Source organism: Eufriesea mexicana, unplaced genomic scaffold (genome assembly GCF_001483705.2).
Source record: "Eufriesea mexicana isolate 0111107269 unplaced genomic scaffold, ASM148370v2 scaffold2818, whole genome shotgun sequence".
NCBI lineage: Eukaryota > Metazoa > Arthropoda > Insecta > Hymenoptera > Apidae > Eufriesea > Eufriesea mexicana.
Window position 1 is genome coordinate 712,597 of NW_016910880.1, and position 27,215 is coordinate 739,811.

Below are 27,215 nucleotides of genomic sequence, written 5' to 3' on the forward strand. Positions count from 1 at the left end.
TGTCCACTCTCTTAAATAATTTAACAATTTCTTCTTTCAGGTTCTAATTATTTTTCTTCCAGATTTTATTTGTTTCATTCTATTTGTCTTTGTTTCAGCATTCGAGTATTTCGTATAATATTCGAATGCTTCGTCGTTGGTTTACTTATGTCTCATCGTTGGCTAAATTTTTCCTTTCATAAATTTTACGACTTCCGTTCGATTTGTTTTCGTTAGAGCGTTCGAGTATTTCGTATAATACTCGAGCGCTTCCTCGTTGGTATGTTTATATCTCACCGTTGGAATGTTTCTGTCTCGTAGTTATGTTGCTCAGGTCTCGTCGTTGGCTTGCTCGTTCCATTTGGTTATTATCCTTGATGGTTTCCTCGTACTAATCCCTTTCCTTTCAGCTACATATTAACAATAATATATTCTGTTTTAGCTTTTAGGTTTCTCAAGATTCTGTTTGCGACACATCAATGAACGATGCGTGCGTTTACTTTTAAGTAATCATAAGATAGATCCATAGACTAAGTATCATGTGCGCGCTGTCTGTACAAAGGTAAGCTACCTAATTTGGAGCGAAATTTATAAATTCTCTATCATTTTCTTATCCCCCTCGTTTAGCAAATAGAACATAATTGTTCTCGCGATAATCGCGATCGTTCGTAAGTACCGACTAGCCTACGCGACGTGCTCTCGTGTACTCGATAAGTACATGCTTCGTAAGTCATCCTCACGACTCGTCTCCGACACTCATTTCCAGTCACTGTCAATCTCGTCATGCATCGGGTTCCAGGGTGACCCCCTCGGATCAGTGCGTCTTCTGACCTCGACGGGGCGGTCCGCTGCCTAAGTCGTACGCGACTGGGGCTCGGGCACATGCTGGCTGACGGACTAGTACCATCTACGGTTAGACCACAGGGATGATTAAGTTCTACCCCGTGTGGCTGGGATGCGAAGTGTCTGTCTTGGCCGGCAACCGCCCAGCAGGGCCCTCGCGTTGACACTAGAAGTTTCATTGGTTCAGGGACTATCCTTGGTCCACGTGTAAGTCTTGGCGAGTGCGACAGTGACTGGAATTGAGCTAGGCCCGATCGGGAGGGTGCCGAGGTATGAAGTTATCTCTGTACACGGGAGTACATCGCCTAGGCTAGTCGGTCTTTCGAATAATCGCGAACTCGTTCGGGCGCGTCGCGATTTTCTATTAGCTCGCGTGTTTGATATTTCATTCCCTATTTTTATGGGAACTTGAAAATATCTTAGCGTTGCGACAGTAGAGTTTCAGTATACCGAACCGAAACCCCTTTTGTAAGACACGAAATATAATAAAGTGTCAGTAGAGTCATTTTAACTTAATTCGCTCCAAGTTAGATTAGGGTACCTTTGATACAGGTAGCGCCAGCAGGATGCGCCACTAGGGCGCATGTCGGGTCTCGATGCGTAGCCACCTCCACGTGGTGAGACCTGGTAATTGGTATCGTTTCCCAAAAAAACAATTTTTTTGTGAAACGATACCAAGCTAAGAGCTACGCGCAAAGTTTAAGATATTTCCTATCTCTTGTAAATTTTCATTGTTCTCTTCGAACTTTGAAAATTAAGAGAGAGCAATATCTGTTAAAGTAATATGTGAAGAAAGAAGAAAGAAGAAAAAACTACGGGAAGTAAGGTAAGTAAGAAAAATAAGGGAAGTAAGGTAAGTAAGGGAAACAAGGTAAGTAAGGTAAGTAAAATAATTAAAATCTCCTGCAATCAGTTGTCTATCTGTAGTATGTATATTAATGCAAACGCTGCGAAATATCTGGGTAGAATTCTAGGAAGTGACGTCATTTCTTGGAATCGGTCGGCGAGAGACCTCCTATCATGTTCTGTTATCCTAGTACAAAGATGCAAAATCGGCCGAAAAATTCACGCCAAAGCCGTAAAAGTATTGCCCGAGAATTCTTGGAAATGACGTCATTTCTTGGAACTGTCTCGATGAGCGACCTCCTATCATGTCATGTTATCCTAGTACAAAGTCGCGAAATCGGGCAAGAAATTCTCGCCAAGGCCGCAAAGGCATTGCCCGAGAATTCTTAGAAATGACGTCATTTCTTGGAACTGTCTCAATGAGGAACCTCCTATCATGTCATGTTATCCTAGTACAATGTCGCGAAATCGGCCAATAATTTTTCTTCGAGACCGCAGAACTATTGTCCACGGATATTGCAAAAGTATTGTCCAGAAACGGCAAAAGTATTGTCCAGGCACAGGAAAAGTATTGTCCGAAAACAGGAAAACTATTGTCCAGAAGCAGGAAAACTATTGTCCAGAAACAGGAAAAATATTGTCCAGAAACAGGAAAAGTATTGTCAAAAAACGGCAAAAGTATTGTCCGAGAAATTCTTGGAAATGACGTCATTTCTTGGAACTGTCTCGACGAACGACCTCCTGTCGTATCATGTTCTCCTGATACAAAATCGTGAAATTGGATAAAGATTTATCGCAGAGGCTGCAACAGTTTTGACCAGAGAAATCAAAGAAATTTTGTCTGTCTTCGAAACGCTGTAAAATTCGAACCACGTGACTTACGCCCACGCAGTTCACACACATGACATTTATGCCCTTGAGGATTAGATTGATTCACTCCGTAATCGATTCGGCTATCATCGAAAAATGTCGACTTTCGCCACTTACTCTGAGACTGGAATTTTCCGTTAAAAAATTATAAAAAAATCTTGCAAGCTCGAAAGCTCGCGAAAGCTATATGTACTTATAGGGCACACTATAAGCTCTCACGTACCTAAAGCTCGCACTCCCAGCTTCACTAGGAAGCTCACAACAGCATCAAATGTAACTCGCTATACCGGCATACTCAGTCCTATAGATTCTGTCTTCGAAACGCTGTAAAATGAATTGTCCAAGAATTCTTGGAAATGACGTTCGAAAAATAAACTCAATATGCGCCTAATGGAACCCGTTGATACGGCCCTAATACCTTCAATAAGATAGACAAGGATAGAAAATGGAAGCAACTTTGTTTAGCACCATCTATGATTTTGGACCAGAAGTTCAAAAAAGTAATAGGAATATAGAACATGCCAGGAGGTATTCGATACCTCCTCGCGCATTCTGTGTTCCTATTACTTTTTTGAGCTTCTGGTCCAAAATCATAGATGGCGCTGGCCGAAATTGCTTCGATTTTCTATCCTTGTCTATCTTACTGAGAGATCAGTGCCGTATCAAGTGGTTGCATTAGAGGATATTTTACTTTACATTTTAGACATTTTTTTTCAATCCTTCGTAATTTTTTACGATAATTTAAAAGAACATATAGTAATTATACGTAAACTATATTCGCAATTAATTTCAACAATTTCCCTTCATCAATTATTCTTCTATTATTAATCAATATGTTATTGATTGTTAAGAATTTGGGCAGTATGAAAATCACAAACGGGGATCAAAGTACTGAATAAAGAATACTATATTATAAGAATATTATAAAAATATTATAAATTCAATAAAAAGATACTTACATATTTATAACATCTGTGCGTAAAGTAGTAATGAATTCTTTTCTCTTTCGTAGACATATGTTTTAGCACCATTGCACTCGGTATCCTAGTTACGCGTAGCTACGGCACTGTCGAGGAGCACGCAACGACTGAGTGTCGGTAAAATCGCGTATGCACGTTACCGGCGAATACTATTTCCATCTAATCGAACTAAAAATCGTTTCTACAATTCTTTTCCACGGTTTCTTCTTTAGAAAACCCTACAGAATACGCTACTCTGTTGAAAATTCATGCCAGAAAGAATTTTTCGTAAAAATACAAGAATATATCATTTTTAACTTCGACGACCAATTATGGTCATTCAGAAGCATAAATAATTATACCTAATGACTAAAAATAATTAAAATTAATCCTACCGCTCGTACCTTTAACGTAACACTTCATTTTACCCAAAAAATCGCGTATTTCCAAATAAAAATTAATTTTTCGGAGACTAAAGGTAAATTTCGATTATGGATTCTTTTTCAGGTACGTAAACTCCACGAGAATTGCCCAACGGATGTCACAGAATAAAATTCAAACTTCCCACGAAATATCTACACACGCAGAAGCCTCGAACTCGACGAATTAATTCTCGACAGCCCGAGTCTGTCGCTCGGAAATTACCCGGAGACGTAAAAATGTTGTCACAGGGAATTTTAATCGCGGAATTCTAAATCGCGAGTAATATAAAATTCGATAGGATCGAACCCGAGATTGCCCGCCTCTCGATACTTTTAATCGGCGACCTCGTAATCTGCCGCCACGGAAAATATCGTGGCGTCTAACGACGAGCGTTGGTCATTAAAAGTTTTATCTCGCATGGCACAGCTTCCAGGTTTTATGGGAACTCGCGTGGTGGGGGGCAGGAAGCATTAAAAGATTACCCACCTGCACGTCGCGCGAGAAATAATTATTGGTATAGATGTGCACCGCCTCGAAGATCCAGGTGACCTCGAACTGGAACACCAGCTCCACGTAATCGTCGACGAAGGTGTCGCGCATCCAGGCGACCCATCCGGTGCCTGAAACGGAAAAAGTATCTGATTCGCGCGGAATTGATTTACCACGAATCCATTCCGGCCAACCCGGCCAGAGGCAACTTCGTTAGCGTGAATCGAAGTTAAAGCCTGAGCAGCGATTGATCTATTGTTTCTCTCGTTAATTGAATTGATTCCGTTCGGGCTAACTTCCGGACGCGAGAGCTCTGCACCCACTCCGCCGCTCATCGCTTCCCTGACCATCCTCTCTGTCCCGCCAAGAGTCGTCTTCGCGTAATCTACTCTTTCGCCTGTTCGCAGCTGCCAAACACCGAGTGCCATCGCTTCGTCCGGGGACTTTAATCGGTCCCATTCGCGAGCTTTCGAAGGTGCACACCGGAATGCGAAGATTTGACTTTCGGTTGTAATCGTACGCGAAATTATTCGGAGGCTTGAGCGTGTTGGTTTTAACGAGAACTTGGAATAACAACGGCGAATATGTGTAGAAGGAAGGAATTATTTCGAAGAATAATTCTACGGCGTAGATAGTACAAATATTTGGGAGCTAATATAACGTAGATTCATTCTTTCGTTGCTCATTTCTAATATAAATGCAACGAAAAATTGCTAGCTTCGTAATTACGAAGTTACCGCGACTTGTCACTTAACACACTAGCGCCACCACGCTCTGTAACTCCAATAAATGTAAATATCTTATATATCGTTGAATTATTTTCGAATTTTACCTACGTAATCTTCCAATCTTCTTCTTCCTATGTGCCCTACGTAGTTTTTAAAATGTTCAATTGTCGAGATAACCAGCAATCCATTAAGCCTCCGAATAGTTTCGCGTAGGGACAATTAAGCTTCGTGCAGCCACAAACCAGCCAAGAGTGAGAATTTTCGGAAACCCGAGAAACTAGTCGTGTCGATAAATCAGTCAAATAACGCTGGATTATTTCCACCATCTTTCTTTTCATCCCTAAGCCTCTTTCGCGTCCCTCGAGTTCGGAGATCTCGCTCAACGCTCACTTTCTCCTTCTATAAATTTCCCTCGCTTTCCGATCATCCATCCCGATTTCTGCCCTCTCTTCTCCATTTCCTCCACATCCAGCCAATTCAGCACAAGTTATACGCTGTACGTCACGGCTCGAACTGCGGAGGACTCGGTTTGTCTCGTACAACCAAGCTAGATAGCTCGGTTCGTAACGTCGAAATGCATATCCAACGCGACCCGTCTCCTCCCTCGAGATATACTATAATTCGAAACCTAAACTACGCGATCAACTACCTCGAATTGTTAAATTTTGCTTGCCTCGAGTTTCCACGAAAGTAACTTAAAAATCTGTCATTCTCCGGTGACGGAATAAAAGTCGAAGAGACACGTTCAAAAGGCAACGATTTCCAGCCATGAATACGAATTTTAAGGCTTCCAAGATTCGAAGGCGAAACCCTATTTCGTGACCGAATCGATTCTTTCGCCACCCCATTCGCTTAAAAATTTCGAATATCATTCTCGGATTTCCCTCACTCGGACAATCGATACTCCCCAGCTTTCCAAGTTTCGAGAATTAATTCACCCTGGGAAAAAAGATAGAAAGTATCCCGCTGCCTAGAGTAGAGGGTACTCGCGAGCGTATCGAAGCGGACACGAGGAGAGCAAAGCGGGATCGACGCGTGATCCCGAGACCCGGTGACCCGTGAATGACGCACGCGTGGCCTCGACTTGGGCCGCCATTTCTGCCGGGCCACTGGGGTGTCTTCGAGACACACATCCGGTTTTGGCACCCGTCGTGTATCCACCCACCGATTACCTCTTCCATCTCCCATGTCCAGCCTGTAATTATCCGCGCCGACCTCGCCATCGATCAGCCGGCCTAGACCATCGGTCAACAAGTTGTCCTGCCTTTTACCGTCGTACGAGATGTCGCTCAGCTCCACCGTCGGGGATTCCGGTATGGTGTAGCTCACCACGCCACCTGAAACACGGCGGGAAAGTTTCCTCTGTCACAACTGCCGCGACAATGCTCCTCTTCTTTAAAACAAACTCCTGCGACCGGCCAACTTTGCGCAGTTCCTTTGGCCTGTCTACCAAGAGGCAAGTTGAGCGAGTGCGTGTGGATGAGGAGAACAGGGGTCGAGGAAGAGAAAGAATCGCTGCGATAACAGTAATGTTTCGTCGGATAGGCGGTTTACCGTTCCCAGGGGACAAGATGGCGCGTGGTGGCGCTGCCATCGCTGGGTTCCGGAGCTTGGTTAAACGTGCGACTGAACTCTGCAGCGATCAATCTTTGATTATCGAAGTTGAACTTGATGCGAGTGCATGGATGAGGAAGTCAGAAGGTAAAAGAAGAGAGGAGATTAGGCAGACAGGGGGTTGAGGAAGAAAAAATCGCTAAAATGACAGCATTATTTCGTTAGACAGGCGATTTACCAGTCCCAGGGGGCCAAGATGGCGCGTGGCGGCGCTGCTGTCGCTGGGTTCCGATCCACGGAGCTAGGTTAGACGTGGAACTATACTCCGAAGCGATCAATCTTTCACGATTGAAGTTGAACTTGAAGGCAATGTGTGGATGAGGAAGACAGGGAGTTAGGGAAGAGAAAGAATCGTTACGATGACAGCATAGTTGCATCGAATAGTCGATTTACCAGTCCCAGGGGACAAATATAGCGTGTGGAGGCGCTGCTGTCGCTGGATTCCCATCCACGGAGCTCGGTTAGACGTGCGACTATACTCTGATACGATCAATCTTTCACGATAGAAGTTGAACTTGAAGGCAGTGTGTGGATGAGGAAGGCAGAAAGTTAGGGAAGAGAAAGGATCGCTACGATGACAGTGTAGTTTCATCGAATAGTCGATTTACCAGTCCCAGGGGACCAATATGGCGCGTGGCGGCGCTGCTGTCGCCGAATTTCGATCCTCGAAGCTCAGTTAGGCATGCCAAGATACTTCAAAGGGATTAGTATTTGACGATCGATTTTTATCGACTCGAAATCGAATTTGGTGTAACGCGACGTGTCGGAATGACGCGTAGATCTTAGAATTCGTGTAAGAATAAACGAGCGAAGTTGAGATAAGGCGTTAGGAGGTGGCAAGAGGCAAAAAGTAATCCGTGGAGCGGGTCAGGGATCTGATCGGTCGCGCGGCGAGTGTCGAGAGCGTGTCCGAGAGGTCGGCCGTTCGCGGCGAGAAAATTAATAATGAAGGACAAAAACGGCAAGCACTTGGCTGTGTCGTGCTCGGAATCGCCTAACTGCTCTCAATATTTCACGGTGCCTACGTTCGTGGCCGGTGAACCGTGTCACGCGATGCGGTCGAGCGAGTTTCGGACAAGTCACCGTTGCCTGCTGCGCGAAGAAAATATCGAATCTTAGGCACTGCTGGAAGAAACACTCGATTTCGCTGCCACGGAATTCCATGCAAACCGCTCCACGTGTAAATCCAGTCAACCCGTTTATCCGATATACGTTCGATCGGTTTTCTTGCCTTTTCTTTAGCTTTTCTCACCTGCTGGGTAAGGTCTAAGCAGGAATTCCTGTGATCCAAATCCGAATAGCGAATATAATGTAATCAAATTAGGTTCGAAACTAGGTAAGGAGAAGTAGGTTACTAATTGTTTGCTGTATCGATTCTTCATCGCTCGATTTATTTTTAACCAGAGCAAGAATCGTACTGAAGGATTATTCTTGGAATACGAGAGAAACGAGAAGACTGGTGAAACCTGTCATTAAATATGCATGAAAATAGACAGAGAACCAGTAGCAGCCATAATTAACACGTTAAGTGGCCAGCCCGTTTAGCTTGCCGTTCCGTTCAGGCCCAGATTAGGCCGTCAAGTGGGCCACCGGAGGTGGGCGAAGTATTGATACAATTCGAAGATACTGTAACAATCGTTATAACAGAAATTCTTCGAATTAGGTCCGAAGTTAGGTCCGAAGATGGCGAAAAATTTAACACCAAAAGTTAGCACCATTTGGTCCTAGTTTGGGCCGGTCCCTGGGAACCAGTCGGGCCCAAATAGAAAGTCTGGCGCCGGTCCCTGGGGAAAATTCAAGTATTCCTCCCTGAATTTTAATTGCAAATTCAATTCACGAATGTGTGGTACACAAATACCGGAAACACCTCGAGCCACCGGAAGTTGTCTCCGCAACAGGAAAAATAGATATACAGCCAGGACTCATAGTTCACGGAACTTCTTATCAACCGCTGAAAATCCATTAAAGAGCCGGCGTCGATGCTCCGGCAACTTCCGTGGCGCATGCATTAAAAGTACATATCCCGTGTTAACACGAAGCCGTGTACACACCGCCGTTACCGCGACTTCGTCCTGTAATCCGGCAATCCGCTAATCTAATCTGCGCCAGCAATCCTCCTCCCGGCCGCCACACAAATTATTACGAAGTTTCATCGAGTGTCGTTAGAGCAATTTCCAGCAAAGTTGCCGTCAAAGGCGAAGAGTGCACTCGTAACAAGTTTCGAAATCAATCCTGTCCCCGTCCCGCAGTTCGCCCGTGACCTGGGTCATTTTCAAAAGCCACTTTTCCCGCCGACGAGTGACGAGGCATCGATTACGCCACTTCTTCAGCTGCCAGGCTTGGCTGGATCCTCCAGGACTAAGATCGGCGTCGAAATTTGCCGAAATTTGAATTTTGTAGGTTGACAGGTCAAGCAATTTCGTTTATCTGTAGAAGTATGCGAGTTCAAGGTTACAGACATGGCGGCGTGAGCGATAAGCACGTAGGATCTTCGTGGCGGATTGACAGAGAAGGGGCAACCCATCTGTCAAATTAACGGGTCCTGTGAACACAGTGTTAATTATGTTTCGAGACAGGAGTTACCAATGGGACTATTTGGCTATCGACGATCTAGACCTGGGTCTCTCGACCTTTCTTGGCTATGAGCTCCTCTGTGAAAATTGATCCCTCTAGTTTCAGAGGACAGATCAAGATTGTGAGTTGTAGCTGAGCAAATAGAGTAGAACTGTTGAAGCAAATCATGAATTGTTATAGACTCGTGTCGCTGAATAATTCGTAGCTTTATCGTCATTAGCACATCTCTATAATATTGTGAGAAGAATCTTTATTTAGGCGGCGTCACCCTTGCATCAGGATCTATATTTGCTTCGAGGAACCACCCAGCTTATCAATTATCCTCGAAGCTAGGTTCAATGACACAATGGACTGGTGTCACGGAGCCTATAAAACCCTTGCTGTAGTATTCGAAGGTACACACACAATTTTTGACAGTCCATCACGCATCATAGCAGACTTCGAGCCTCCGCTTATTTCATATCACCGAGAAATATGAAATATAATAAAAATCAGAGGAATCAGTTCGGTTTTCGTTGGTCACAGAGAAGATACCTGCGCGCTTATTTTGTCAAGGAAACTAGTAACTTACATAGCTAGAAAAGTAGTTATTGGGATTATAGGTAAAAGGAAATAATTATCGTTATATTATAATTATCTTTATTCTCTCTCTGAGGAAGGTATAGAGTCAAAAGTAGGTAGAGAGTCAAAACTAGAGTGAGGAAAAAGGGTATACAACTGCAGCTCGTCCTGATCCCCTAATTCTTATCCCCTATTCTAAAACGTATCTTATTTTCCACAGTAGTAATTTAGACGTGCTTCTGCAAGGTTTAATGGTTATTTTCATTAGTCAGGATCGTGGTTAAGTTCCTTTCGACTTATTAATCCAATTTTACCACAATATTATCAATAAATTGTCATCGATAAACATTGTTATTGCCATTTCCCGATGAGAAAAACTAGGTCCACCTTACACTCCCACAAAATATCATTCAGAACTGCCGAGACACGTTGAGAAAAATTGCAGGGAGAATTCCTCAGACGCCTAATGCGTGGAGGCATACCAACATAGCTGGAACTCGTTTTTCGAGTGCCGGTAGCCCGGTTTCGGGAGCAATCTTTCGTGTTGAACGGCCTAGGCCGGGCCCACGACGTTGTTTTAACCAGATGTCGTGCACGGCCACCATAAATCCGACATTCCCGCCCACCGCGGCTCGATCTCACACGCTCTGAACGCTTCTTATAGCGTGAAACCTCTCGTGTCGCCTGTTCCGACGTCGCCCTCCGCCTCTGGCTCGGCGTCGTCGTCTCTCTCTTTCTCTCGTGCAGCGGTGCTTCGACATTAGCGACCCAGAAAAATCATTTATGCAAATAGCCGACCATTACACCGATATCGATATACGCCAGGCCGCGTTTCCCGCCGCGAAATATCACGCGTTTTATCGCGCCACCCTTTTTGCAATTCCCCTCGCATACCTGCCGGGTTAACTAGTTCCACCAGCCTCGCTTTCTTGCCGACCGTCTACGCGAACGGTCACGCGGCGTGACGCTTAGGCTAGGCCAGGATCAATGGAATATCGCGTATTGGGACCACGTATTAGATGCTGCGACTTTCCTTCACGGACACGCGCCACGGCGTGGAATTATTCATGACGTAGCACGCCGGAACAACGTACGTACTCGCCGAATTCAATTAGATCGCAGGCCGAGCGTTATCGATAACGCTGACCTTATGTGCCGGTCAGGATTTACATCGTGGATGTACAACGCGGTTTTTGCATCGGTGCTTCGGTGTGGATACTCTGCGTTGCAGGAAAGAAGTCATCTCGTTCGGTTGCGAGGCAAGAGGGGTGTATTCCACTTTCTCCGCCTATATTCTCGTTAGTAATACCCACTCTTCTATGACACTCCCACAACTACTATCTTCAAGTTCGGTAACGTGGTACGTTAACATAGGCGTAAGATATCCGCGAAAGAAATGTTATCTCAGAGTTAACTTACAATGAATTGGAAGCACTACTACGCTTTGGGATGAGTCTACGCTCTTGCATCTATTTTTTGCGTCTGTCTCACTTTGTCTCGTTGCTTTGTTCGCTTTCTTTGTCACACGGTGTTCTATGACCGGACTAATAGGAAGGGATCAGTTCTACCAATCAAGCGTTTTACTATACTTCTGCCATGATGTTAGAATGGTTGGGCTGGTGAGGATTCGGTCCTATAAGTTTCTCGGATGACCTCTTTCGTGCAACGCAGTATACGTAGATTCGTTGGGGTAGATCGTGTAGGTGGACAGTTGTACAGTTTGGAGACTGAAGAGGATTGTTGGTATGTTTGGTACAGTACGAGGGTATTGGGAGAGGAGAACGATACACTCCGTTGTTTCAATTTTTTCGAATTTTGGTGGGAAAGTGTGTGTAAGAGCACTTCGAATGGCACGTTGCGCGGATAGCGTGGAGGCAGGTATGTAGTGATGGAAATAAAAAGAAACTATGCATGGATTTGTGTAGTTTACTGCGAGATGGATATACGTTCGTGTTTTGTTTGTTACCAATGTTGGATGACTAACGATTCGTCGGCTCTTAGTCACCAAAAGGGCCTGGTTGATAAACGCAGACCAATTTTAGAATCCAAAAACAACTGACTCATTCCTACTTTCACTAAGGGCCAATGGTCTGTGGTAGTGGTTGTCATAGAATGTGTGGTACGAGTGCGAGGAACGTTTGTGTGAAAGAATGTGCGTGTGACGAGTATTTTCCTCTCCGCCGACTTGTATTTTTCCAACGTAGCCTTGTTGCTAGAACCCGTATTGTACATTGAAATCCAGGTTCCAATACTGATATTGGAGAGCAGACAAGTGCGTGGTTTTATATATATGTAGGATAGGAATAAGCACGGCCCTGAAAGAATGTGAGGAGTGTTTGGGCTTAGAACGAAAGTGACCGTGTGAAGGGGGATCGAATCTAAGGGACGTTTATGACAGAGCCGAATGCGATAAACGAGTGTGTTGCGGCCCTAGGACCTCAATGTTCCAGGTCAAGTGATGTCCTTATTGTCCTTTAAGTCCTTTATGTTCTCATTGCCAGCGTCCCTTGACTTCTATACCCTCATTGTCACCTATGCCACCACTTGGGTAAACAGTAACAAGGACCAATATTAGGTTAATCTAATATTTTGAGTACGTGCGTATTATCCTCGAGATTCTGGAAATATTGTATTTCAGTGACACGAGACCCTCGAAAAATTTCGAGATTTCTACGACCCCTTATGATCTTGCAATAACTTTGGACAGTTTCAACGAGTACTCAAATTATCCAAGTGTTAGGGAATTTTAGAAGATACAACTTTTGGTGATTTTTAATATCCCCCAGGAGCTCTAGACACCTTCCTCTAACGATGTGTCTAATCCGAACCTAACTGAAACCCCCAGAGTCTACGGTAACGTTCGACATCTCCGATATCCCCTGAAACTCTTTGAACCTCCTGAAACCATCGACATCCGATGTCCTCTCAGACTTCTGAGACTCCTGAAACCTGACGCAAACCTAGTTCGAAACCCCAGACGTCCTCTCGAACTTTATTAACGAAACGAAGCTGATAAACAATTACTCCTTGTTCCTCCTTCATCCTATAATTAAAATTCAGGCTTTTATATGGCACATCGATTTCTCTTACCAAAGCTTCAAATATTTCTTTCTCTTCTTCCGTATACGTGCGAAATCGCATAAAAATTCCAACAAGGCTTGTGGTTTCCTTTACCTGTCGATTTCACAGGTGTCCTTAGAAATAGGTAAACAGATAGCGTCCGTAGACCTAGTGTTAACCCATTTGCATCATGGCTCCACTTAAGGTGCCGTGTTCAGGCATCAGCGATGTTCAACTGACGACTAGCCCGTGTATCATGTACACCGCGCGTGTATCAGCACCTACTCATAATGAGAGTTAAAAGGATTTTCACAACAATAGTAAAACTTGTTAAGAATATAATGAAGCGATGTAGAAGAGATGCTCACAAAAGGGATCAAACGTGATCTGTGGCATATGAAGAATATTCAGCAACTGGTAATGGAGAAAGTCAGCTCACGGATTATTCCGCGCTCGGTGATAGACGAGAGTAGTGGCTCGCGAAATATTCCGCGCTTGGATGCAAATGGGTTAACCGTTTGTGTCCCAAGCAGCGCGATCGCGCTGTTCAGAATTCATGTCTAGAAAACAGTACATTTCGAGCGTCCTCGACAACTGACGGTGCGTCACCGAATGTCGAAGTCGGAGCACTATCGCGCCACTTGGCCATTCATCGCTATAATATAAACAAAGCGCTATCGCGCCGCTTGGAAATTTTGGACATAAAATAGAAGAAGCGCTATCGCGCTGCTTGGGTAGTGTCGTACCCATTTAGAAGCAGCGTAGTCGCGCTGCTTGGGATTACTCGACAGTGTTTTCTCAAAACCCTCTGGGACTCAAATGGTTAACACTTTACCGACCGGTAGCCGATTAATCAGCTTTTCATCCCCAACGCTCACCGACCGATGGCCGATTAATCGTTTACTATGGCAATTAGCAAGTATTTGTTACTTTCTATTGAGATACTAGTTGCTTTAATTTGTAAGCTCCCATATTTTTACAAAATTTTGAAATATTATAATATTCCCATATTACATATATTCCCGCGCGACAGTCTAATTGTAAGCCGAAACAGAGCCGGTGTCAGGGAAGATCTACGACTGAGTGGCCGGTGAGAAGGGCATAAAATGTTGACCCGCTACCGTCGGTAAAGTGTTAAGTAGTTTTCAATGACTATCGCGAATATGCTTTACCCAAAACCGCTGCATCTGTAAAGGATTAATTCGACTCCTAATTACTTCCCAAAAATTTTCCACGAATTCCCCTAGACACTTCCTAGCCATTTATTCCATTTAAACATCCCCTATCCATGCCCTTTTCGACGTCTCGTCAAAATTATTTTAAATACCACAGCTACATCATCATCAGTGAGCCAAACTCGCGATAAAATATTCCACCTCATACATCCAGAAGCTTCTCCATTAACGTTGCAAGTCAAGGAAACAGCAAAGCCTGGCCTTTGGTGTCTAGAGCACCTCGAAAAAGCAACCCTGAAAATGGAAGAAATTTTCAGGACATTTAAACGAAAATACACACGAACCAAGTGTGAGAGGAGTCTTTATTTGGATGGCGTCACCCAGCACAGGGATCCTATGTTGCTTCGAGGAACCATCAAGCCTATCAGTTTTCGAAGCAGGACTGAGTGACGCAATGGGTCGTCATAGGGTCTATAAAACCCTGGCTGAAGGGTTTCACGGGACTCTTTCGACAATCCACAGTCTGCATTGTAATGAGTAGATAAGAATTGCCTCACCTTAACGTCAGGTGATGACAACGATGCATATAAAGTCAGGTTCGTTTCGAATGTTTGGCGCGGAAGAAACAAACGATAGCAGCAAACCCTTTTGTAGGAATGTCTGTAGAATGATTGAGAGAGAAAGCGTGTGTACAAAATTACATAAATCTGGCTTTAAATAGGGATGCAAGGACGCGAGACACATAGATGGTGTGTAGTCGAGAATAGAGGATTGCGTGTTAGAGTTGAGAAGAATCTAGTGTGACGTGTTAATTAAATAAACCTGTTTTATTATTAAAAAAGAAATTCTTTTATCAATTTTTCGCGTAACATGCATCACGCATCTCACAAGACTCAAGCCTCCGCACATTTGTACCGCCAGGGGATAAAATATAATCAAAGTTTAAAGTTAAATCTCTATTAATCCGATCTTTACCTCGATATGGAGATATAAATTTTGGAATAATTTGCGTCACGCGTTGAAGTCTGTTAGCTCGTAAAGAATTCGAGATATGCTTTGCGTAATTATTTTGGAATAATTTTCAACGTGCGTTGAAATATGTAGGCCGATGTGAGTAAATATTACGTATTTAATGCTTTTAGAAATGCTGAGAAACACTGGCTCAACAGTTCGGTAGAAAAGTACGTAAAATAAAGGGAAGAACTGGGCCCCTTGAAGAGCAATTTCAATTCTTATAAATCCGATCTTTACCACACAAGGTACGATGATTCTTCAACGCGTGTGCCAACGTGTCCATAACCCACGGTACAAGGGTCAGAGTTCACATCGCGAAGCGTTTTTCGCTCGCGGAGCCACCCCCGGCGGTTGTCAAATCCGCGCAAGAACTTCCGGCCGGAAGTTGCCATTTTTTTCGCGCATTGCGCAGACTCGCGGAACGAGACCGCGAGTTTGCAGGATATTATAACGAAAACAATTAACAATCCGTGCGCGAAAAGTTTCTCACCGTTAACAGCTGCGGGCGGCTCGAATGAAATTAAATTACGATTAAAAGCAAACACGTACGCGCGCACAAAGATACGGCTATGCGACAAAAGGATTGCAAAGAGAGAGTGGGAGAGAGAGAGAGAGATGAAAAAAAGGAGAACGCAAAGGGAAGAGGAGTGGACGAGGGGGTTGGAGAAACGCGGGAAAGGGCGAGCTAACGGAACGTTATGAAACTCCACTTCGTTTGACTTTTTTACTTCGGTAAATTAGAAAACAGGGTTAGGAATTTCATTTCAACGGTGCGCGAATGTCGCGAGCGTAAAAGGGAAGCCCGTTACACGCGAGCTTTCCAGGACGAGAGACGAATTATGCGAAATGAAACGTGCAACGTTATATACGGCCTGATTATCTTCTGTCAGATTGAAACGTTAAAAATAGCCCCCGGAGGAACGCAGTCTCGTCTCGCTGCGATATTTTATTTAAAAATACACCGGAAGGCAGTGGAGCATCATCGGCGGATCGCCGAGAGGAAGTCGCGCTGTTAATATCCGTTAAACATTGAAGAACCATTTCGCTGGTATAATTATTCTCGCAGGGAAAGCACCGTGTTGATCCTGTGCCCAGGTATAGCGCGATGGGACATCGATATTTGACAACCATATGCACCACGTACCTGGCGCACGAGGCAATAATTCATCTAGTTTTCCGAAAACTGTTTGCAACTCCTATACTTATACACAAATATCAATAAGTAATTCCCAATATTTATTTTAACAGACAGAAGAATACTGGGGGAATGGAATAGGTACGGCCCTGAGAAACTGCGAAGAGTGTTTGGAACATAGTAATAAAGGAATGAATGCATAGCTAATTATTGTTGTAGATTTAAAGGAGACAAAAACGGACACAGTGCTTCACGTATTCAGTGATACAGTAAATTTTAATTAAGAATAAGGAAAATGAGGGATATAGTGTATCATCAGTGGATAGCCGAAAGGAAGTCACGCTGTTAATATCCGTTAAACATTGAAGAACCATTTCGCTGGTATAATTATTCTCGCAGGGAAAGCAGCGTGTTGATTCCGTGCCCAGGTATAGCGCGATGGGACATCGATATTTGACAACCATATGCATTAAGTACCTAGCACATGTATCCATAGCATTAATCCAAACGAAAACTGTTTGTAACTTCTACACTTATACACCAATATCCATAAGCAATTCCCACTATTTATATTAACTGACAGAAGAATACTGTGGGGAATGGAATAGGTACGGCCCTGAGAAACTGCGAAGAGTGTTTGGGACATAGTAATAAAGGAATGAATGCATAGCTAATTATTGTTGTAGATTCAAAGGGTGGAAAAACGAATATAGTGCTTCACGTAATCAGTGGGACAGTAAATCTTAATTACGAATAAGGAAAATAAGGGATATAATACAATTTATACAGATGCACTGTTAGTCTAACGACGAGTATACTTGAAGGCAGAGTGCATTTGGAATAAAATTGAAGCGAAATGCAACAAAACGACACTAACACTAGTGGTGATGTACGTATTACGTGTACGTCAGATCGACTCTATATCACTACAATAGAAGTGATTTGAAATCAAATTGCACCCTATCAATAGTAGCAACTTGAAGTCAATTTGCATCCTGTAAATAGTGGCAATTTGAAGTCAATTTGCAAGCTATAAATAGTGGCGATTTGAAGTCAAATTGCACCCTACCAGTAGTGGTATATAGGGTGAGAAAAGTACGTGGAAGGGACTTGTCGTTGAGAGAGTTCCGAGAGGGTAGTTTTTAAATGAGAGTCTTAAAGTATCGCGAGTGATAGAGTTTGTGCGAACGAGGGATATTTTATAGTTGAAATAAACTCGTTATTGTTATCCAAGAAACATCCCTTATCTAAGAAAATAATCCCTACGATACTTAATATAAATTTCGTTTGAAACGAACTATAGGTAACCAAGTAATCGAGTGCGAAACTACAACTGGGACACCCTGTATAGTGGTTAATTACAATAAAATTTCACTTTGACGAATCATTTTTTATAATTTTTTATGATATCACAAGTAATAGAGTTTGTGCAAACGAGTGATATTTTATAGTTGAAATAAACCAGTCATTGTTATCCAAGAAGCATCCCTTATCCAAGAAAATAATCCCTACGATACTCAATGTAAATTTCCTTTGAAACGATCTATAGTTTAGAAAATAATCGAGTGCGAAACTACAAATGGGACACCCTGTATAGTGGTTAATTAAAATTAAGTACCACTTCGACGGATAATTTTTCATAATTAAATCGTAGTGCATGGTGGAATATATTTCTCATCGATTTCCGTCATTTTTCCTTTCTTTTTCATCTCACACCTGTGAACGCCTTGCTGAATGCGGCACCCTTGGAAAGATTACATTTAATACCGATAAATATGTCGACCATAAATATTAATACGCGGTGTATAAAAGAGATACGGATCAATTGATTCGTTCGAGAGCCCGGCGATTTAAAAGCGGGGGAAAAAGGGGGGAAAAAAGAGGGAAAAAAGGAAAGGTGAATGGGGAAGGGGAAGAAAAACGGCGCGGAATTAGCTTCCCTTCCGCGTTCTTGCACGCTCGGTCGTTACACGCGCGTGTCCATCCGCGTTCTCCAGCGGCCGCCATGAAATATTAATCTTTAATTTCCCGCGCTCGTTGCACGCCGCTGCGTATTAATCTCGCGTCTCGGTCGGGATTTTTAAAACGCGTCGATTCGATTATTCCGCAAGTCATTGTTCGCAGCTTCTAATGGGAAATCGATGCGAGTGCAGCCCTTGTTGCATAGAGATCAATCATCCGCTCTTGCAAACAAATTTCAGGTAATAAAAGGGAAAAAGGAGGAGAAAAATCGGGGAAAATGCGGATAGCTATCTTTGACTTTGTAATTTTCCTTGTAATACTGCCGATGTTTTGATAGGTATTTTATTTCAGAAAGGGGCCCGATGTGGCGTCTAATGTTGGACACGTGACACAGATCATCAGAAGAATTCGAAAGAATTTGCGAATTCCTAACCTATCGCTGAGGCAAGGACCTTATCTTGCAAAAGAAAATATTACACGCGTATAAGTATAGTTTTCGCGCATTTTATATACTAATCACAATATTCCCATTTACAATATACATTAAGATAGCACTTGAATTCGATATTTAACTACTCGCGCTAGCAAGAAATTGACAGACGCGTGTGCCAGAACGGTCCAGTGTTTCTATGACAATTGTCTGATGACGTGTGTATCACGTCGTTGACGATTCTACCACAAAGGCATTACGACGTGCGTGGCACGTTTTTCTAGCACGAGTGATAAGAAACCTGGAGAGATTGCGAATATTCCACTTGAGAGTCATCGATCTCACGTCATTACCCCCACCACTAAAGTCAATTACTATACGTTTTTTATATTATTGTAATTATCCACTAGCAAACCCAGATCGAAAGGCTTCCAATTTTCTTCATAATTCGCTTCTCAGAATTACAGGAAACTATTCGTATCTGGTACAAAACGGGGTAAAACTATCGAAAGTACAGATTCCTAATGGAGTCCCGAGCCCTATTGGAAAATAGAACTGGTTAAGGGTGAGATGAAAATAAACCTAGACTCGCCACGTCACTCTGACGTCATCCTAACCAGATAGAAGAGCGAATAAAATATGTAGCTACTGCTGAGAGTGGTCGGACAATTTTTGGGACACTGGCGTAGTTTCCCTAATCCCTGTGATCCTCTGATAATCCAGACATGTGTATCACTATCAAAAGAACCTTTGAGTACCTTTGCTACCTTGATATCATCTTTCACGAGATTTATTCTCACGAACCTGTGTCCATTTATTAATTAAAACCTTTTAGATCTACGAAGAAACGAAGCCACAGATCTCCAACGTCACAGAATTGTAAGTGAATTAATTTTCATTTGCCATGACAGAGGAGAATGCCCAGAAAGGCATTTCGATATGAAAAGAACGACGTATCGATAGTTCGGTGTACCTATTGAAACGACGTGTCTCTCGTGGTAGGAAATAAACTCGCTCGCCCCCATTTTGGGGCCGGTTGCCATCCCGGAAGCGCACGGTGTGCCGTTTATTCGCGTTTCAGCGAGTGAATCGAAACGAGCCCAGTCGCGTCGTGCCTTTCTTTCCACCACGAAGAATTAGACGGTATCGTTCCGCTTGTGTTCGCTCGCGACACGGAAAGCAACGTTGATAGAAGCCGGCGGGTTCTCCGTGTCAAGCTATGTAGAACGGATGCTCGAAAGTTGCGCGAGTTGTCGACACGCGTTGCGTGTTCGGGATAACCGAGAAATTGCGCGGCGACAATGGCGGTTGGTGTTCGCGTACGTGTTCCGCGGGCAGGAACAATGTCCCGGCTGGTCGATTCCATTAGAGACGCGTTTAAGTAGCAGAAGTGGATCGAAAACAAACGTACAGCCTGTACGGAGTTGATGAAGGGAGACAGAAGGGGTGGAAGAGCCGATGAGCTTGCTCGTATAACGCAGTTACGAGCGTTAATAGGATCCAGCATCGCAGTTGGACTCCAACGCCGTTACGGATTCCCTCGCTGCCGTCTCAGCAGCGGCTCGCCAAATTGAATGAAATTGCAATTTGGAAATTAATCGCCGGCCGCTCGCTGTCGCATTTCCACCGTACGTTCCCGTGGAATTGCAAATTTACACTACGGCTACGATTCTTCTTCCTTCACCGGCACCTCCTTCATCGCGGAGGGAATTAGGTCGAAGAACCTTTGATACCTGCCCTGACTTTTGCCCCCTCCAACTTGCCGTAGTATCCTTGCCTTCGTATTCCTCTTATTTTACGCTTTGTGATTTCGCAAAATTCGTGTCTCTAGTAGTCGGAATATTTGAATTAAAAAATTTTCCAATTTTAATTCCCGTTGACATTATGTCGCAATTGGGTCATCCATGTTCGTTGGACCAGCTTCCTGCGTGGTAGGATAGGAAATTTTGGAATATTTGGACGTTTGAAACTGGAATATTAAAATTGGACACTCGACTATTCGAGGAATATTTAGATGTTGGGTTGTCGGTGAAATTATGTCACAATTGGGCCATTCCGTGGCCATCGTGGCAGCTTCCTGCGCGGCAGGTCCGCTGCTATTATCGTGCAGCGAGGCTCGATCGCAATTGCACCTAGGTCGAATTCATTAACATCACTCACCCGTGTCCTGACAGCCTCTCAGCTCTATTCGAAGGCAAACGGTGCGCTTGTGCTCGGAGTGCGGCAAAATACGAATCTGGCTTGCGAAGATCGGCGGTAGCAATCGATGGGACACCACCGTGGACGTGTCGCTGTTCCCGGCCAGCACCTGCAACAGTTACAAGCGAAACGGCTTGCGACACCGTGACTCGAATTCGATTTTTCGCCGTTGCGTCGCGACTAAGCGTTGTTTAACCAACGTTTAACCGGCCTGCGCGTTAATTAATGGCCGCGTCGAAGCGGCTGGTAAATTAAAGCGATCCATTAATCGGCGAACGATTTCCGTCAGACGAATTACCGAGCTCTGAAATGGCAGCGCGAGGACGCCACAGGGGGTAGGTCGACTGATTCTTCCGATAAAATGCATTTAATCAATGCTTGTTCCTAAGTAAATTTGTTGGCGGAACAACGTTTTCCACGATATATTACCGGTGCCATATAATTATCGGGTTAATCGCAATAATTTAACTGATTTAATTACAGCGTCCGATTAATGCATCCGCCTGTCCTTGCGTCGAGTAACAGTTTCCGCGGGCACCGTGCGATTAATTTCGCTCCGCTTTCGCCAAACTATTTCGTGTCCGATGATAATGGCCGCGGAGACGTAGATGGCGCGTCGGTCGCGGCCGCCATCACGCGCTCACCGGCCGACATCGAATCCACGTCGATATTAATCAATTGAATAGGAGAATCTCGGTGCCAGGGCGCGTCGTTTACACGCGGATCATGATTGCGTCTGCACCGAGCTAATGTCGCGGTTAATTCACCTTCGCGGAGGGAAGAAATTATCGTTTGAATAAACGGAGACGTTACCCTGTTACCGCCAAGTATCTGAACGCTTTGATCGACTTGCGCCAACGATTCGCAAATTTTATAAAAACCCATGTTGTAATTAATGGCGAATTATAACTGTGCTTAACTTCTTGTCACGGATTATCAGTTAGAATCGTTTATTGGAGAGATGGAATATTGGAATAGCTAAACGGTTCCAACCGCGATACCAATTTTGCTATTGCATATTAGCTTCTAAAAATCAATTTTGAATTACACGTTAGAATGTACCGGGTACAGTATACGCGCGGTAATTGCCGAACAATTTCCGACCGTAATGGAATGTTGTCGTATCGTTAGAATAACAGGTTTTCCAATATAGAAGTTTAATTACACAGGTATAGCACGGCGAACCGAATTTCGTTATATTTTTCAAAGAAAGGAATTTTATTACTCTCCAATTCGAACAGCAATTGCAGTCCGATGAGAAACCTTCGGCAGCCATTGCAGCTATAATGGCGGCGAAGGATAAAACCGTATGAAACTTTCAATTACGCGATGTGCTATCGAAAATAAGCAAGCGTCCAGATACCCGGTCGAAATTGGCCGGCATTAATAGCCGCGTAGGAATCTCGCGAATATTCCATCTCCTGTCCATTCGTTCCGCCATATTGTACAAATGGCTGCCTCTTCCGTTACACACGCCGGATTCTCCTCGTCCTATTTCTTTCCTATCTCCATACGCCTAGACGAAGAAGAATAATTACAATTCGGGCGGAATAACGTGACTCGTCTCGTGCACACCGATTTCTATTTCCTCTCCACCCGGAGAAGTGTCCGTGGAGCTAGATGGCGCAGCGAGCCGCTTCACACGCCACCGGGCGATAAATTATCGTTCGTTACAGACGCGGCGTAGAGCCGCCTATCGCGACCGAGATTGCTTAATTGGACGATTCCCGTGGAACGGCTCTTAATTATTCGACGATCAAGCAAATGAAGCCGCTGTTCGGGAATTCGTTCGGCGCGGACGTAAGCGGCGGGACGGTTTTTCGAATTGCACCGAGTCAGGAAATTGATAACCCCGGATAATAAACGGGGGTCGTCACGAATCCCGCGGAACGATCCGCTCGAGATCGCGATAAACCTTGGCGCGATAAAGTTTCCCGTAAACTTTGATTCGCCCGTAAACAAAACGCCCGGGGAAAAAGTCCTCACCCGTAACCGGGACCACGAGCACGCGTTACCTCTTTTCTCACCTGTTCCATCCTTGGCAACGACTAGAGGTAACGCGGTTCTCGAGTTCCTGACGCTCGAATCGTCACCGAATCGTCTCCTCGAATCGTCCTCGGATCACCCGAAAATCGCCGTCGAGTTTTAGCCCCCCTATAGAATCCCGATGAAGGAAGGATTTTCGTTCCACCATCGAGAAATAAATCCAGTCTGTCACTCTTCCTCGTTCTCTAATGACCGATCGTTCCTCGGGCGCAATTTTTACCCCGAAGCGTATTCTTTACCCCTTTTCCACCGAATCAGCGAACGTCCCGAATTACCTCGATACTTCTCAAAAGAATACAGCTAAGTGGGCAATTCCTCGACCGCATTACGAGAAGAAACCCCGTGTCACGCTATTACCATTACCGGCCAGTTTCCAGACGCCGGCGACGCGGAAAGCGAAGCTCGGTGGACAATTTTCAGCTCTCCTCTCGCGAGAGCGTCTCTCCACGAGCGGCTAAATCGAACGGGGAACACGGGTCAATTTACGAGACGCCTGTGTATCGTGAACAAACGCCTCCGCGGCTAATCCGCGGAAGGAAAATAGAGGGTATATAGCTGGCTTGATTACGGTCACGTTATTCAGGATCGTCCGACTTAACTTACTTCTCCTCCACTGTCAACACGCGCGTCCATCCACACGTACACGCCGGCACACGTACCTCCTTGTTATCCCAGCGCTTATATCGCCGCCAGTCGGTGAACCCCGGACGTCGATACTCCAGCGTGTACTCCTCCACGTATTCCTGGCCACGGCCGTGATCGTAACGACCCTGACTCTGTACACCGGTGATCACGTGAGCCCCGGGAAGATCCACTTGCAGCCACTCGCGAATCCCTCTTTCTATCTGGCTCTTCGGGCACCAGGCACCGCCTGCTGTCTCCTTGCGCAGCCTAGAATTAACCGTGGAATTCGTTAGCGTTGCCTAACCTGCTACCCGTTTCCATGAATTGTAATCGGCCCTCAAGGTCCACCGACAACCCCTTCCGATGTTAATTTAATTTCCCCGACGAATACGCGTTATTCCATAGCGTTTTTCGTTCCTATTTTCTCATTCTCGATATTTTATTCATTTTACCATCCGTGTATGGGGGGTGAGGTTCTTCTCGTGACATCGGAAGGGTGGCAAATTCGCTGTAGGACTGTATCGCGTTACGAATCGGTAATTCCTCGATAATGCACTCCGGATTATTTATCGGATTCGACAAACGCGTTCCGGGGCACCGGGCGAGGTATCCGTTAAAAAATCGGGGAAGGGCGGAAAAATGGGGAAGAGGGGAACGGTGAGGGGAGAGGATATATAGAAATTTTGAAGCCATTCGGACGCGTTGATATTACGAATCGAAATTTGACACGCGCAGCAGTTTGCGTTGGGTCAGGGGGTGGGGATGGTTCGAAAATCAATTTTCATTCTCGTTGAAAATTTGTCCTCGTTCGAGCTGTCTGGCAGAGCGCGGACTGAAATTGCGCAATAATAATCGTGCCGAAAATGTAGCCACGTCAAAATCGTGCGGGCTCGATTCACGGATCGTTACGCCATGCCTATCCCCGGCTCGCCTTTCCAGCGGCTACAATGACCAGCGGTAATTTTTCATTCCAATTGGACAGACATAATTAATCGATATTATATTTCCATTCGCGCCACGGGCCGGACAGACGTGGTAAATATCCACGACGAGGCAAGAGAGAGCGTTCTCACCGTCGGTTTTAAGTACTCTCGGGATTCCCGGCGAAGATCGTGCATGAAATATCGCGATCGAAGGTATCGACGCTGGCGTTGGAGCTCGGGCAACGAAATGGCAATGATTTTAAGCGAGTAAGTTACTAGGGATTTTCTAGGGATATTTTTTCCCCGCGCTGTTAATCGCATTCGACGCGAAATCGCGGAGTTACTCGCGAGCGGATAACTAAATTTCCCAGATATTTCTGTAGAATTTCGTTTTTTCAAATTCGGTGATATATTTTTTCAACTTTCCCTGTATTTCCCATGGAAAAAACACAGGTTGGAGAGAGAGCTCGGAAACGGTTATCCTTTTCCGTTGCTACGTATCCGATATTTCGTTATTATTTTTATTCCATCGGTTTGATCTTGCATTACCGGTGCAAAATAACAGAGTACCGATGAAAATAACGGGAAGAAATAAATAAACGAAAAATCCGACGACGCGAGCCCTAAATCGAGCAACCCCGAGGAATCGCACGGCTCGCGAACTTTGCACCGAGCTTTCCTCCGCGAGCGTAAACGTGTCTGCGAATTCGAAACGTCGAAGGTATTAAATTAAGAAAGAATCGGGGCAAGATCGTACGAGGACCGCGTTGGAAAGCGACGCGAAGTTAATGTTTCATCGACTCTTCGAGCGGGGAGGCCGCCTAGGCGCAGTTATAGTCCTCCGGCCATTACAGCATCGTTCGAACAAAGAAGAACAATTCACGGGGCCATTCGCCGGTTTCAAGAACTTCTTCGGTTCGAGGGAAGTGTACTTAAACAGCGAATCCGGGATTCAGTTCTTTCCACCGTCTCTCTTTTCCGTCCATTCTCCACCCCCCGGGCCCACCCTCCCGGCGATCCCGCTCGTCCCGAAGCTCCCCACGTTTCCTCTAAATCGACCCAATGAAACTTCGCGAAACTTTTACCACCTATCGGCTCCCGCTCGTGCTTCCTACCTAATAACGAAGTTAACTTGCCGGCTGATCAGACGATTCGTCGCGTTTTTCCCGCGAGATAGTTTCACCACGATTCGTCCCGTTGTTACGTTCACCTGTTAAAACGTTTGTCGTAACTGCCCGTGTTTCGACGGGGCTAAGTCGCCGGAAATGAGGTCCGAATAAACAGAGCCTGGTCCAGGTCCAACACTGCGTTCGATCCACAGCCTGCACACCCATTTGGTCCATAGTCGTAGTCGTTTTTAACCAATTTTATCCTTCCTTTACTGATCGATCGACTTTTACTCCTGTTCCTTCCTTTTTCCTTCCATTTTCATTTTTTCCCACAGACACATCCGCAGAGACATCGATACTCGAAGCGAATGGTGTTTCGTTAACCCTTTAACAGCGACGAGCTTGGAAACAAAATCGTTTGTGAGCCGCCCGTCACCGAGATATGCTCGAAGCGTTGCGTTTCTAACGTAATTCGACAAAGACTGTCCTAGCGATCGCGATTTATTTTGCAAATTGCGAGAGGCAGGCTGCGATTCGAAAGGTTGATTTTTAAAATCGATTTCCTTGCAGGTGGGCGCGAAATTGATCGTGGAAAATGAAATGGACGAAATTTAAAGCCGATGTGTTCGAGTCCTATTCAATATCCGAATTCGCGGCAAATTTTTTTAATAAACCGCCCGCACGCGTAATCCGTTAAATCCACAATGCGATAGCAAATATACCATTTAGTAATTATTTCGTCACCGACACGCGATTGTTAATAACGTTCACACGGGATCGCGAATCGATCGAAACGGTTCGGTACTGGGTACTCGCAGGCTAAAGGGTCGAAGCTGTTAAAATTTAATCGAGGTATTTGTTTCTCCGGGTATTTTCAGCGCGTCTCATTTGGGGTGGTGGGAAATTTCAGCCGAGCTTCGCGCAATATTTATTATGGCGGAACGTCGGGCGTATCCCTTATGGATGGTAACGCCAAGTGTTCCGGCCGTCTGAACGGTGCTCATTTATAAGGCGTTTCCAGTGTCTGACCACGGCAGTCTACCACCACTGAATACCCTTACCAGGCATAGATAGAAGAGGTCCGTTCCGGTGAATGTACTCGGGTACACGCGAAACAAAAATAATTCGAAAATCCAAACACCGTCCGTGGACGCGAACAGGGTTGAGGAAGGAATATGTCAGGGGAATTTTTATTCTCATGCGGAAGCGTCATATCCGTGAATAGAATTAGATCAGTGTCAATTACTTAACATCAAAGCTAGCACGGATCTGCGCCCATTTTTAACCCCTCGACGTCAGCCTAACCGTGAGGTACGACCACGCATTTTTCATACGTGGCTAGTGTCGAGAGAAAATCCAAACACAGGCAGTCATTTATTTATAATGACTCCGGTGGATATGTCAATTTGTTATTCGATAATCGTGTTAATAATTTTATACAGCTCGATTTAACGAATGCGAAATAAAAAGAACCGCGCGCGTCAAACCGGACAGGTGTGTAAGTTTGCGTTGCGCGGTGGCTATCGTGGAAGTGTTAAACTTTTAATTAAAAATTCCGTATTCAACGTTATCGCTTTCATCACGGGATATGATAATTTTTATAATTACAGTAGTGTATGAATATTACACCTACTCCCTTTCTCTCGGTGTTC

General features: G+C 44.7%; 1 protein-coding gene across 1 annotated transcript in view; it reads right to left on the minus strand.

The window, feature by feature from the left end:
- Nucleotides 1–27,215, minus strand: part of LOC108550449 (discoidin domain-containing receptor 2) — a 109,833-nt gene that overhangs the window by 31,790 nt on the left and 50,828 nt on the right. Inside the window, exons 3-6 of the mRNA XM_017904195.1 lie at nt 23,567–23,798; nt 20,823–20,970; nt 6,310–6,474; nt 4,407–4,540 (exon numbers count right to left, since the gene is read on the minus strand). Of these exons, the coding sequence (XP_017759684.1) occupies nt 4,407–4,540; nt 6,310–6,474; nt 20,823–20,970; nt 23,567–23,798 (679 nt within the window). The remainder of the gene's footprint in view (nt 1–4,406; nt 4,541–6,309; nt 6,475–20,822; nt 20,971–23,566; nt 23,799–27,215) is intronic.